The sequence below is a fragment of the Heloderma suspectum genome, chromosome 1 (genome assembly GCF_057233095.1).
Source record: "Heloderma suspectum isolate Gila_16-S chromosome 1, 16-S_ref, whole genome shotgun sequence".
Lineage (NCBI taxonomy): Eukaryota > Metazoa > Chordata > Lepidosauria > Squamata > Helodermatidae > Heloderma > Heloderma suspectum.
Window position 1 is genome coordinate 372,469,431 of NC_139458.1, and position 14,440 is coordinate 372,483,870.

The 14,440-nt window shown below is 45.7% G+C and overlaps 1 protein-coding gene across 1 annotated transcript in view; it reads left to right on the forward strand.

The window, feature by feature from the left end:
* Window positions 1–14,440, forward strand: part of LOC146359857 (cation channel sperm-associated auxiliary subunit epsilon-like) — a 207,030-nt gene that overhangs the window by 114,987 nt on the left and 77,603 nt on the right. Inside the window, exon 10 of the mRNA XM_084828255.1 lies at window positions 6,559–7,030. Within this exon, the coding sequence (XP_084684381.1) occupies window positions 6,559–7,030 (472 nt within the window). The remainder of the gene's footprint in view (window positions 1–6,558; window positions 7,031–14,440) is intronic.

The window sequence follows — 14,440 nt, forward strand, 5'->3', positions numbered from 1 at the left end:
ACCAGGTGAGCCTGAGCCTGCTTCTGCCCCCGCCCACAGGTACTTAAGGCGGGGCTGGGAAAGGAGGACCAGCCAGCAGCTGCACCAGGTGAGCCTGAGCCTGCTTCTGCCCCTGCCCACAGGTACTTAAGGCGGGGCTGGGAAAGGAGGACCAGCCAGCAGCTGCACCAGGTGAGCCTGAGCCTGCTTCTGCCCCCGCCCACAGGTACTTAAGGCGGGGCTGCCAGAGGCTGCTCGGGAAGGAGCCTGGGAAAGGAGGACCAGCCAGCAGCTGCACCGGGTGAGCCTGAGCCTGCTTCTGCCCCCGCCCATAGGTACTTAAGGCGGGTCTGCCAGAGGCAGCGCCTCGGCGTCGCGCCAAGTGCGACGCTAAGTGTGCACTTAGCGTCGCACTTGGAGTCGCGTAGGACCTGAAGACCTACCCACCTGCTTCTCCAGAGACACCAGCAGCCACAATAACACCAGCAAATAGCGGCAGCAGAGGGCAGCAGCTTTAAAGACAAGGGGAAAGGGACAAACGTGGACTTTATCTGCTCCTTCTTAGCTGCTGTTCCCTTTTATCTCTTTTATCTTTTATATTCTTTTAAACTGTTGTGCTATTTATATCTTAACATTGTAATATGTGCCTGGGAGGACTATTGGGCAACTCAGGGAGTCAGAGAGGTGCCACCATAACTGTGGTCACGGGCAGGGGGAGGTATGGCGTTGGGGGATTAACAGGCCAGCTGAGGAGAAGAGGGGCTAGACACCTTACAGCTGTCCCCTCTTCTGGCTCTTCCCCCAACCTGATGGTTCCTGGCAGCCTTACCAGTCTGCCCTCGGGTCTGGTGGTGCTGCTGCTGAATGCCAGGTCGGTCCAAAATAAAATCTCCCTCATCCATGATTTGATTGTGGATGAGGGGGCTGACCTGGCATGTATTACTGAGACCTGGGTGGGGGAACTGGGAGGGGTCACTCTCTCCCAGCTATGCCCTCCTGGGTACTCGGTGCAGCACCAACACCGACTTGAGGGTCGGGGCGGGAGGGTTGCCGTGGTCTATAGGAATTCAATCTCCCTCTCCAGGCTTCCTGCTCATTTGAGCGCAGATCTTGAGTGTTTGTACCTTGTGTTGGGTACCCGGGACAGATTGGGGATTCTGTTGGTGTACCGCCCACCCCGTTGCCCATCAGACTCCCTGCCTGAGCTGACGGAGGTGGTCTCGGACTTGGTGTTGAGGACCCCTAGGATGATGGTCCTGGGGTATCTCAACTTCCATGCTGAGGCCGCTGTATCTGGGGCGGCTCAGGACTTCATGGCCGCCATGAAAACCATGGGGCTGTCCCAACATGTCATCTGCCCAACGCATACAAAAGGACACACACTTGATCTGGTTTTCTCGGCTGGGCAGGAAGATGGTGATCTGAAAGTGGAGGAATTAACATATGTCCCTTTGTCATGGTCAGATCACTTCCTGCTGAGGTTTAGACTCCTGGCAGCCTTCCCCCTCTGCAAGGGTGGGGGACCTATTAAAATGGTCCGCCCCCGGAGATTAATGGATTCCAGAGGGCTCTGGGGAATTTTTCTGCTGGTATGGCTGGTGCTCCTGTCGAAGCCCAGGTCGCTCTGTGGAATGCAGAGATGACTCGGGCGGTTGACATGATCGCGCCCAAGCGCTCTCTCCCTCTGAACAGAGCCCGGCCAGCTCCTTGGTATACACCTGAGCTGAGGGCAATGAAGCAAGAGGGGAGACGGCTAGAACGCAGGTGGAGGAAAACTCGTGCTGAGTCTGACCGAACACAGGTAAGAGCCCACTATCGAGCCTACTCTGTGGCGGTGAGGGTAGCAAAGAGACAGTTCTTTTCCACCAGCATTGCATCTTCTCAGTGTCATCCAGCGGAGCTTTTCCGAGTGGTTCGCGGCCTGTTACATTCTGGGCCAGGGAGAGAGATGGTGGAACCCTCGGTAGCACGCTGTGACGAGTTTGCACGGCACTTTGAGGATAAAGTCGCTCAGATTCGTCATGAATTGGACACCACCATTAATGCAGTTCCATTGGTAGAGGCGTTCAGAGCACCGTCTGGTCCAGTTTTATTGGATGAGTTTCAGTTACTGAGGCCTGAGGATGCGGACAAGGTGCTTGGCCAAGTCCGATCGACCACTTGTGTGCTTGACCCTTGCCCTTCATGGCTTATTAAACAAGGCGGGGTTGTCCGGCTGGGTCCAGGAGGTTGTAAATTCCTCCTTGAGAGAGGGAGTGGTGCCTGCCACTTTAAAAGAGGCGGTAATTAGACCACTCCTGAAAAAGCCTAACCTGGACCCAGAGGATGTTAACAATTATAGGCCAGTGGCCAACATCCCCTTCCTGGGCAAGGTGCTTGAGCAGGTGGTTGTAGGACAGCTCCAGGCACTGTTGAATGAAACGGATTATCTAGATCCATTTCAATCGGGCGTCAGGCCTGGTTTTGAAATGGAAACTGCCTTGGTCGCCCTGTGGGATGACCTCTGCCGGGAGAGGGACAGGGGAGCGCGACCCTGTTGATTCTCCTGGACCTCTCAGCGGCTTTCGATACCATCGACCATGGTATCCTTCTGGATAGGTTGTCTGGGTTGGGAGTAGGAGGCACTGCACTACAGTGGTTCCGCTCCTACTTGGATGGCCGATTCCAGAAGGTGGTGCTGGGGGATTACTGCTCTGTGCCATGGCAATTGTGCCATGGGGTTCCACAGGGCTCTATTTTATCCCCCATGCTGTTTAACATCTACATGAAACCGCTGGGGGAGGTTATCCGGAGGTGTGGGCTGAGGTGCCATCAATATGCAGATAACACCCAGCTCTACCTCTCTTTTACATCAAAACCAGGTAAGGCAGTGACTGTTCTGAATCAGTGCCTGGGCACGGTAATGGACTGGATGAGGGCTAATAAACTGAAACTCAATCCAGACAAGACGGAGGTACTGTTAGTGGGTGGTTCGTCTGCCCGGCTAGGTGATATTCAACCTGTTCTGGAGGGGGTTGCACTCCCCCTAAAGGATCAGGTTCTTAGTTTGGGGGTGCTCTTGGATCCAGAACTGTCACTTGAGGCACAGGTGAACTCAGTGGCACGGAGCACTTTTTATCAGCTTAGGCTGGTATACCAACTACGCCCTTATCTGGACAGAGATAGCCTAACTACAGTTATCCATGCTCTGATAACTTCTCGTCTGGATTACTGCAATGCGTTATACGTGGGGCTGCCTTTGAAAACGGTCCGGAAACTTCAGCTGGTCCAAAATAGGGCAGCAAGATTGTTAATAAGGACTGGCCTGCGAGCTCATATTACGCCAGTACTTTTCCAGCTGCACTGGCTGCCAGTCCATTTCCGGGCCCGATTGAAAGTGCTGGTGTTAACATTCAAAGCCCTTAACGGCTTGGGGCCAGGTTACCTGGAGGATCGCCTCCTCCCATATGTGCCTGCCCGAACCTTAAGATCATCCTCAGCGGCCCTTCTCCGTCAGCCCCTGCCAAAGGAAGTGAGGCGGGTGGCTACTAGGGGGAGGGCTTTTTCTGCTGTGGCACCCCAGCTCTGGAATGAGCTCCCTAGTGAGGTTCGCCTGGCGCCTACATTGTATTCCTTTCAGCGCCAGGTGAAGACCTTTTTATTTTCCCAGGCATTTTAGCTTTCTAAATTTTTATCTTTGCTGTTTTAAATCTGTATTTTAAACTCCTGCACTGCTGCTAGGTTTTATTGTGGTTGTATTGTTATATTGTGGTTTTAATGTTCTGTATATTTTAAATTGTTTTATTGTGTGTTGCTTGGATTTAATTTTTGTGAACCGCCCAGAGAGCTTCGGCTATTGGGCAGTATAGAAATGAAATAAATAAATAAACGTATGGCTGTGAGAGCTGGACTGTAAGGAAAGCTGAGCGCCGAAGAATTGATGCTTTCGAACTGTGGTGCTGGAAAAGACTCTTACGAGTCCCCTGGACTGCAAGGAGGTCAAATCAGTCAATTCTAAAGGAAATCAACCCTGAGTGCTCACTGGAAGGACAGATACTGAAGCTGAAGCTCCAATATTTTGGCCACCTAATGCGAAGAGAAAACTCCGTGGAAAAGACCCTGATGCTGGGAAAGACTGAAGGCAAAAGGCGAAGGGGACAGCAGAGGATGAGATGGCTAGATAGCATCACTGATGCAATGAATATGGACTTGAGCACACTCCGGGAGAGAACAGAGGACAGGAAGGCCTGGTGTGCTATGGTCCATGGGGTCACGAAGAGTCAGACACGCCTGAACGACTGAACAACAACAACAATTAGGTGTTAGATACCAGCAGTAAATGAATTTATAATCTCTTTTAAATTGTCACAGATTGAACTGGTCATTCCTCTCGTAAAAACTACTTTCTTCTGCACTAATTCCTAATGCTATCATTGTCTCTCAGCGGGTTTTAAAAAATTCTCCCTTGTTTAAGTCCTGGTCTAACAACAAATGTATTCTTGTCAATAAACCTTTAAAACAATTTATCACCACAATTACTTTTTCAAATTAATTACATTCTGAAAGAAACTGCCCTAGATTGAATATTTATGTAGTTCTTAATTTGCCAATATTGGAACCATTGGGGCTCATCTAGTTGCATTCTTGTTCTGAACTCAGCCCAACTCATACATAATCTTTGTCTTAACATGTCCCATTAAGTTATAATACCATATTTTACCCACAACAGATCCTTGCCATTTTGTTATAAATGAGGGAAGTTAAGAGGTTATAACTGAAATATATTTTTACACAATCCCATTCTTGTAATATGGCCAAAATAGAAGTATTTTTGAAATTTAAAATTATATTGCACCTTTTAATGAACTGTCCTCTGTAACCCCACGGCAAATGAGATAAGGAAACATTACAACTGTTCTGTTCTATCATATACCAAGGGATGGTATTGTTCACTATATTCTATCTTATCTCCTTTACAGTGCAATCGTATGGCTGCTAGTCAGCAGCTAGACGGCCATAGAATAGGTCAGTTCCCGATAACCAGCCTTGGAGCCTGTGCTCTGAGGTCAGTTCCCTGAGAACCGATATCTACCCCAGCCCCACACTCTGCACTCATAAGAACATGGTAAGATTTTGCAATATTTGGACATAATACTCCACTTTGAGGTTTAAGTCTTTATGATATCATTGAAGCAGCTCTGGGTTTCTTATTATCCCATATCATAGTAAATTAACATACTACAACAAAAGTGGACTATAGTCCACGAAAGTTTATACCACAATAAATGTGTTAGTCTCTAATATGCTACAAGAGTGTTTTTGTTGCAATAGACTAACAGGGCTGCCTCTCTGGAAAATTATACAATTATTGTATAATTATACAAAATTATACAGTTATAAGTTATGGTCAAAACAAATAAAATGTAAACAACTACTTAGATAATATTTTGGTACATACATATGTTATTCTTTGTCAGAAAACACTGTTACAGATATGGCCAAGACACATTCAATAAGGTCTGTAAAAGCCTCAACTTGTGGCAAGCTGGATTTCCAGTTGCTGATCTTTGCAAAATAAAAACTTGAACTACTGATCATACATCATAAAACATTTAAGAACTTTTTATGGGAAGAAATGATGCTGCTATTGGGCAATCCATACTGAAATCTTAATTTGACTAACAATTTTTGGACCCATCTCTGGATGTGAAGTTAGCAAAAACCCCATGTGTGTGAATGCATGGAAACCAGAATGAATAAAATAGGGTTTGCACTTACATGTAATTGTTGTTCTTCTAGTGGGTCACTGAATTTACACAGGATGCCCTCAACCTCTGCTAAGAAAAGGCGGATATCATAGAATAAGTAACTTACATAAGAGTATACATTTGATTATGTATGCATTTGCTTGCATTAGGGTCTATGTCTGTTTGTACATTGCTTGGTATGCACTGTTTAGTATTAAACAATTAAGGGAGCAATCCTATGGCCACTGTCTAGAGGGCCATCGGAGTTTTCAGTTAATGGGAACTGAGATCAGAGCCAGGGCTCTGAACACGGTTCCCAGAAACAGCGCTCCCCTCTCCCTCCCCTGCCCCCTCATAGCTGGCGTGGTTCTCTCTGCACTGGATACATCTCTGTGCTTGGAAGCAAGAGTGCAGACACAAGGAAAAGAGGGTGGTCCCAGGGACGAGGAGGAGAGGAGACTGCAGAAGCCACGTTACATAGCTTCCTATGCACCATGTGGCCTCTTTCCCTCCCTCTCCCTGAAGCTGCACCTAGACAGCCAAAAACGGCCATCTAGCCAAAATTGCAGGGTGGCCAGAGTACCAAAGTGAAGATTGCCTCGGTGCTACAGGCGCTCTGCATTGGATACTTGGCAGCATCCAACTTTGGAGGCTGCCAACTATCTCAATAGGATTGCGCACTTAAAGTGCAATCCTGTACAGTACCACTGAGTTCAATGAGGCTTCTTTTCATGACGCTGGCCTTTTATTCTTTTTTTTTTTAAATGAATATTTATGTTGTGATAAGCATGGAGATGTATTAGTATTTTGTGCAGTTTGGAACCTGTATTTATAGAATATTGTTTTCTTCCAGGACAGAGCATTAAGCGAAGTAATTATATGGACAGAAGATGAAGTCATCTTAGGTTATACCAATGATGAGTATCGTACATTGATAGATACAACGCTATTAAAGGAACAACTGAGACTACGAAGAACTACAGATCTGTTAATAATTAGCGCTTGCTATGACTCCCTTACTACTACAATTGCAGTGCTTCTTGAGTGCACTGGATGCATGGCCACCAAGATATTATACTTGGCTGCATTTAATGAAGGTACAGCTAAATGGACCTTGAGAGATTTTTCCCTTACTCTGTCTACAAGTGGGGCTATGCACATGGAAGTCGTATCTTCGGCAACAACATCCATGGTGCTGTGGGATGATGACAAGGTTTTCTATACTTATAAAGAAAATAAAGTCTATGGATTTCTTCAAGTATCTGGTACAGACAGGACATTTTCAGCAACAGCTGAAGGATCCACTATTCATCAGATTATTATTGGTTAAGTATATCACATTTTAGTAGAAATGTTAGATGAAATGTAAATTGGAGTGAATTATACATGATCATGTGTACGTGAGTGTGTGTGTGTGTGTGTGTGTGTATATATATATATATATATATACACACATACAAACATCTTGGTTCATAAGCAAGAAATCTAAATTTCTTGCTTATTTCTTGCGCTTAGGGATTTTATATTTAGTGGTATATAAATATCACAAATAAATAAATAAATTATAATTCTCAATGGGCAGTATCCAACACTGGTACTCCGCTTACCCTATTGACATATCACCAGCATAAGTGTCTTCTAGTGGTATGCCACTAATGTAAGCTGATGCAACAGGTTTTCTGGGGATAGCCATCATGCCAGCTTATGCTATTGGCATACTACTAGAGGTCGCTTATGCTAATGGAACATCAGTAGCGTAAATGGAGTAGCATTTTTGGATACTGCCCAAAGTGTGGGGGTTTTTGTTTTGGTGGCTGTGTTAAAAAAGCACCTGAACCAATTAGCTGAGCTGATGAGATACTGCAGAATTGTCATAAATATTACTTCTGCTAAAGCAGGGATGGAGAACCTCCAGCCCATGGGCCTAATCCATCCCTTGAGACCTTAGAATCCAATCTGTGACACTGTCTCCAAGCCATGTCCACCCTGCCTTAGGCTACCCATGCTACCACATCCTCTCTCTGCTCTCCTTCCTAGACTTTGGTTCTGGGTTGGGTGTTTTGTTTTTTGCTGCCTGCTGCCAAGGACTAATGAGTGCCAAGCACTTCAAAGAGCTAATAGCTAAATATTAACTAGGACTGTTTGTGTAGTTCCAAAGCTTTGTTTGTCCTAACCGGAGGTCTTGTTAATCCTTAGTGTTTAACTTTTTGAAGATTTGAAGTGCTCCACTCAGCACTCCTTAGTCCTTGGCAGTTGTCAGGGGAGAAGAAGAAGAAAAAAAGGGGGGGTGAGAATGGGAGAAGAGGAGAAACAAAATGGGAGGAGAGAAAGTCCACTATGGCAGGGTAAACCACACCCAGAAGGCTTGTATGTGTCTTCAACGTGCAGCTAAAAATAAGTTGGTGCATGTCTAAGCTCATGGGGACTATTATTTCACATAGCGATTCGGTTCACACAACATGATAACCCACACTCAGGAATTGAGTATGGGTTGTCGTTGAACCATAGGTTGTTGTTGAAATGTGGGTTATCGTGTTGTTGTAGCAGAAATCAAAGTCAGAGAGACCACGGAGTGAAGGAAAATGAGAGCTTCTTTATTTAACGCGCGGGCTTGAGGCTGGAATCTTTTCCAAAGAGCCAAAAGCCCTGAACTATGGTTACACATTTCTTTTATAGTAATGATGACATACATGCGACCCTTTCTCCCGTCCCCTCTTTCGTGGTTTTGCAGTTTGCACAGTTGTTTACAGTACAGGAAGTGGGCCACAGGATGTTCTATCTTAAGACATGGTTACAGCCTGCAGTAAGCAAAATGTTAAAGGCATGACTAGGTTGTGCAATCAAGCTTGCTGACAAAGGGCAGTTTCTTCATTGCTGATCTGTTGCTAAACTATACTAACGTTGCAGAAATATAAGACCACTCAGTCTGGCCTTAAATATGGCTACTACATTCCCCCCTTAAATGCATAATTTTCCTTACAATTATGGCATTTCTCAGCAACCTAGGTTATTTTATATCTTGCAGTGCTAACAGCGTATAGCGGGCAGCAGTCTTTGAGGTTAAGGCATTCAGCATATTTTTCAGGCAACGTATAAACCAGGGGATACAGAGACATAACAGTATTCCCATTAACACTACAGGCAGAATTAGAACAAATGCCGCCTTGAGCCAATTAAGATTTGGAATCCAAGAGGTCAGCCAGTCAAGCCAGTCATTTTTTCCTATTGTGATATCGGCCACAATTTGGTGCAGTCTGTTGATTTGTTTATCTATAGCATTGCTATTGTCAGATAAATTGAAACAACAGAGGTTCTGATGGGTTTCACAACCTAAATGATGAAGGAGGTAGAGGTAATCTATACCAGCCCTGTTTTCTAGCACGGCACCTCTTAGGTCATGGAATTCTTTATTGAGCAAGGACAGAGCTTGTGAGGTGGCGTTTATACTTTTTGCCATGGCACAGGCCAACCGGTTAACCTCTAGACCATTTTCTAAGGCTAGCCCCCCTATCCCAACTAATGATACTGCTAATGCCAGCTTTTCTGAATCGGAGTAAAGTCGCAAATGGCTGTTACAATCTTCAGTCAGCTTTAAAGCTCGACGTTGTCGGTGATGGGCTTTCTTTATCGGCCACGGGGGAAGAAAAGGGGCTAGGCGACTGAGGCAACATGGTTGGCTGTCGGACAAGTTGGCTGGAATAAATGACCACGTACGGGAACCACAGGTCCAAAACCATCCATCAGGTAAAAGTACATGTGCAAAATTAAAGGGACTATCCTGAACTGTTTTGCAATTTATGGATGGACCAGGGACAATTTTACATCTTTTTTTACAATTAATCATTCGTGCACACGTAGCATTTGTAGCGGCGACAATAGGGGTGTTTAAATAGAACTCTGCAGGAGGTAGAGTTTTTGAGACAGTACCCCATGAAGGATTATGAGAATAAGAAAATCTGTAGTATAACCCCTAATTTCTATTTTATCAGGTTGTCTACAGACAGGTATTAGACATGTGCTAATGAGCTTACTGGTGGGTAGGTTCTTTGGGAGGCAGAAGTGGGTGATTCCAGTAATGTTAGCTAAGTGTAGCCAATAGTTTTCAGCTAACTTTTGGGGCAGACCTTCTTCCTTAAAGACACCGCCTTGTGGGAATTTCTTTTTCTCTTTTATATCAGGCAAGAAATTTGGGACATCACCTTCTAGAACCTCTCTTTTACCTACGCCAGGTCCCCCTTTTCTACATGCTGTTAGAGAAACATAATTTACTACTACTAATATTACTAGCTTAGCAGCACCCATACTTGATCTTCTTGGGATCTGACCGTACGCAGGACAGCTAATTTCCTGGTTAGCTGCAGTAAGGTCTAGTCCCCTTTTTCAATTCTCCAGTTGCAAATCTGACCGTACGCTGGGTGGACAGTCTCCCGGTGTGTCCACAGTAGGGTCTAGTCTGAATCTTCTTACTGTTTTTTCAAAGTGATTTTTAAAGGATTTTCAGGATTCCTGTTTATAGTCCATTCCCCCTCCCTTGCCCTCTTGACTCGCGTCCAGTGTATCCAGGGCTTAATTCCAGCTACTTTTACAGCTGTAGGGGTGGAAAGTATAACAGTATTTGGTCCTTTCCATTTGGGAATCAGAGGGTCATCTCTCCATTCTTTGATCCACACCTCGTCCCCTGGTTGGAAGGGATGAATTTCTGTAATGGGAATTGGGGGTCGGTTCTCCAAGACAAACCGGCGTTGAGCTTGGAGAACTTTGCCCAGTGCTTGAATTTCCTGCCTTAGACTGACATTCGCTAGTTCTTGTAGGTCTCCTCTTAACCCAACTAATATTTGAGGAGGCCTGCCGTACATTAACTCAAAAGGGGACAAACCAGTAATTTTGTGAGGAGTACAGCGAATTCTAAACAGAGCTAAGGGCAACATTTCTGTCCATTTTCTCTTAGTTTCTTGACATAACTTGGCTAAGTGGGTCTTAAGGGTTCGATTCATCCTCTCTACCTGTCCAGAACTTTGCGGACGGTAAGCACAATGGAGTTTCCATTGAATGCCAAGTAACGAGTTAATTTCTTGTAATATTTTGTCAATAAAAGCAGGACCAGTATCAGATCCAATGAATAGAGGTAGGCCATGTCTGGGGATAATGTCCCTCATTAAGGCCCTTATAACTTCTCTAGCTTTTTCAGTCCGGGTGGGATAGGCTTCTACCCATTTGGTATAAGTACATACAAAAACTAATAAGTGGCGATAATGCCCTGCCTTGGGCATGTCGGTGAAATCGACCACTAGGGCTTCAAAAGGGAGAGAACCATATTGCTGAATTCCTGGTGGAGGCCCTTTTCCTTGTCTTGGATTATTTTTGGAACATTCTACACATCGCGCAGACGCTGAATTGGCAAGGCCGTGCATGCCATTGATGTAAACTTGCTTCTGTAGCAATGCTGCCAGGGCAGTTTTTCCTAGATGGGTAGCTTTGTGTGCCTTTTGTACAATACTCCAAGCGAGCCGATGAGGTACATAGATTCGTCCATCTGGCAACTCCCACCACTTTTTGGCTGTTTTTTTTAGCTTGGAGGGAATTAACAGCCATCTGATCTTCTTCTGGAGTATATGCTGGACACATATCCCCCAAGTTGACTTGGAACAGCGGACTTGCTATGACCGTTACTTCTTCTCTTTCTATATTTTGTCCCTTTTGGAGGGCAGCTTGTTTTGCTACTTGATCTGCCCATCTATTTCCTTTTGCTACATCGCTGGTCCCTTTTTGATGTCCGCGGCAATGCATTACCGCCACTTGTTTAGGGTTCCATACAGCATCTAATAAATCAGATATTTCTGCAACGTTTTTGAGACCTTGGCCAACTGAATTTATTAATCCTTTTTCACGATACAATGCTCCATGGGCGTGGAGGGTAGTGAAGGCATACTTGGAGTCCGTGTAAATATTGATGGTAAGTCTAGCGGCTAATGTTAGAGCTCGAATAAGAGCAATTAATTCTGCTCTTTGGGCTGAGGTTCCTACAGGCAAGGGATTGGCCTCAATGACTTTGTCATTTGTTACTATTGCATAGCCGGCATATCTTTTTCCATTTTGGACAAAACTGCTTCCATCGGTAAAATAAGTGACATCTGGGTGTGGCCAAGGACTATCACGCAAGTCTGGACGGCTGGAGTAAACTTCATCCATAGTTTTGATTCAGTCGTGTTCGGGCTGACTTCCTGGTGCTATTGGTAGTAACGTAGCTGGATTTAAGTTGGATGACACTTCTAACTTGATACGCGGGTTCTCACAGAGCATGGCTTGGTATTTGGTCATGCGCTCATTGGTGAACCAATAATTCCCCTTGTATTCCATCAGGGTGAGTACTGCATGTGGAACTCGAACAGTTAATTCTTGTCCCATTGATAACTTATCTGCTTCTTGGACTAAGAGGGCTGTTGCTGCAATGGCCTTTAAACATGCTGGCCAGCCTTTTGCGACCGGGTCTAATTGCTTAGATAAATATGCAACAGGTCGCTGCCAGGAGCCTAGCTGCTGTGTTAGTACTCCTACAGCTACATTGTCTCGCTCGTGCACATACAGTAGAAAAGGCTTAGTCACATCAGGCAGTCCTAGAGCTGGCGCTTGGAGTAGTGCTGTTTTAATATTTTTGAAAGCTTTTTTCTGGGACTCTTCCCACTGAAACGGTGCCGTCTCGGGGCCTTTAGTAGCTTCATACAAAGGCTTGCACATGACAGCGAAGTTAGGAATCCAAATTCTACAGAATCCAGCGGCCCCCAGAAACTCTCGCACTTGTTTTCTAGTGGCTGGCTCAGGCAAGGCACACACAGTCTCTTTTCGTTCGGGGCCCAATTCTCGCTGATGTTGAGACACTATAAACCCTAGATATCGCACCTGGGTTTTACATAGCTGCGCCTTTTTCCGGGACACTTTGTATCCGCGTTCCCACAGAAGGTGTAACAATTCTCGTGTCCCTTGCCAACACTCAAGTTCTGATGATGCTGCAAGAAGCAAATCATCTACGTACTGCAGCAGAACTCTTTTTCCCGGTTCCGAATGGAAATTTTGAAGGTCTTGACTTAGGGCAGTCCCAAACAGCGTAGGGGAGTTTTTAAAACCTTGTGGTAAACGACACCAAGTTAATTGGGTTTTTCTCCCTGTCAGTTGATCTTCCCACTGAAATGCAAAGATAGCTTGACTTGTGGGGGCCAGTCGGATGCAGAAGAAAGCATCTTTCAGGTCTAAAATAGTAAAATGAGTAGCTTCGGATGGAATTAATCCTAGCAAAACATAGGGATTTGGGACAACTGGATGTATTGTCACGGTTGCTTGGTTAACCATCCTCAGGTCTTGCACTGGACGGTATTCTTCAGTGCCGGGCTTCTTCACTGGCAGAAGGGGTGTATTCCACGGTGACTGACATTCTCGGAGTATCCCATATTTTAGTAGACGATCTAGGTGCTTCTGTATTCCTAGTATCGCTTGGCGTGGCAGTGGATACTGTCGCACATGTACTGGTATTGCTCCTGGTTTTAACTCAACTACAACTGGAGGCACACATCTGGCCATTCCTGGAGGGTTATCTTCCGCCCATACTCCAGGCACCTGAAAGGCTTGCCATGGCTCTTCATCAAGAACTGGCATGGTCCAATGTAGTCTCCACTCTTCCTCTTGCGGATAAGTGAGTGTCAAAAGCTTGCCCTTCTGAGGCTGCCGAAAGGCTACAGTCGCTGTTCCATCTTCTTCAAAGGATATTTGGGCCCTTAATTTTGATAACAAATCTCGTCCTAATAATGGCATTGGACACTCGGGCAGATATAAAAACTGATGCTTTACTATATGGCTCCCAAGCTGACAAGTCCTTTGTTGTAACAAATGCCTTTCCTCTACTATTCCAGTCGCCCCTACTACTCGTACCTTTTGATGGGTGAGGGGTGCCACTGGGTAGGTTATTACAGAGGAGGCCGCTCCGGTGTCTATCATAAAATTAATATTTCGGCCCCCAACAGTGGCGGTGACCAAGGGCTCCCCGGGGCCAAGATGAAGGGGGCCCGGTCTGTCCTATTCGAGACTTTCTGTCGCGGCCATCCCCGTGAAAGGATTCATCTCATATCTCTCTGTGGACTCTCCTTGCCTCTGCCAATTATTAGGTTGCCAGCTTGGCTGCCCCCCTGCTCACCCTTGGTATTCTCCTTGATTCCCTTCTTGGTACATTGATGGTCCACCTTGACACTCACGCCACCAATGTCCATCTTTTCCACACTGGGCACACTGATTTCTCCTCAAAAGTTCTCTTCTTCCTCTTCCACGTCCTCTTTGCCCTCTGCCTCTTCCTCTGCCTCTTTCTCCAGTTTGTGGCCCTACTAGTGCTGCAGCTAGTAGTTCTGCCTTTTTAACCATTCTCTTCTCTTTCTCTTTCTTTTCTTCTTGATCTCGATTCACATACACTTTCTGAGCAACTTCTAAGAGTTCTGTCAAATTTTTTCCTGCAAACCCAGTCAACTTTTGAAGCTTTTTCTGGATGTCTTTGTAACTTTGGGCTACGAAAGCCATGTTGACTACCTTCAGGTTATCTGGGGCTTCGGGGTCGAGGGGGGTATACTGGCGGTATGCATCTAAGAGGCGTTCTAAATACTCTCCAGGGGCTTCGGTTGCGCCTTGCAGCACTTCGGAGACTTTAGTCATATTTATAGACTTCTTCATACCCGCCCTCATAGCCTGCAACAGCAGGG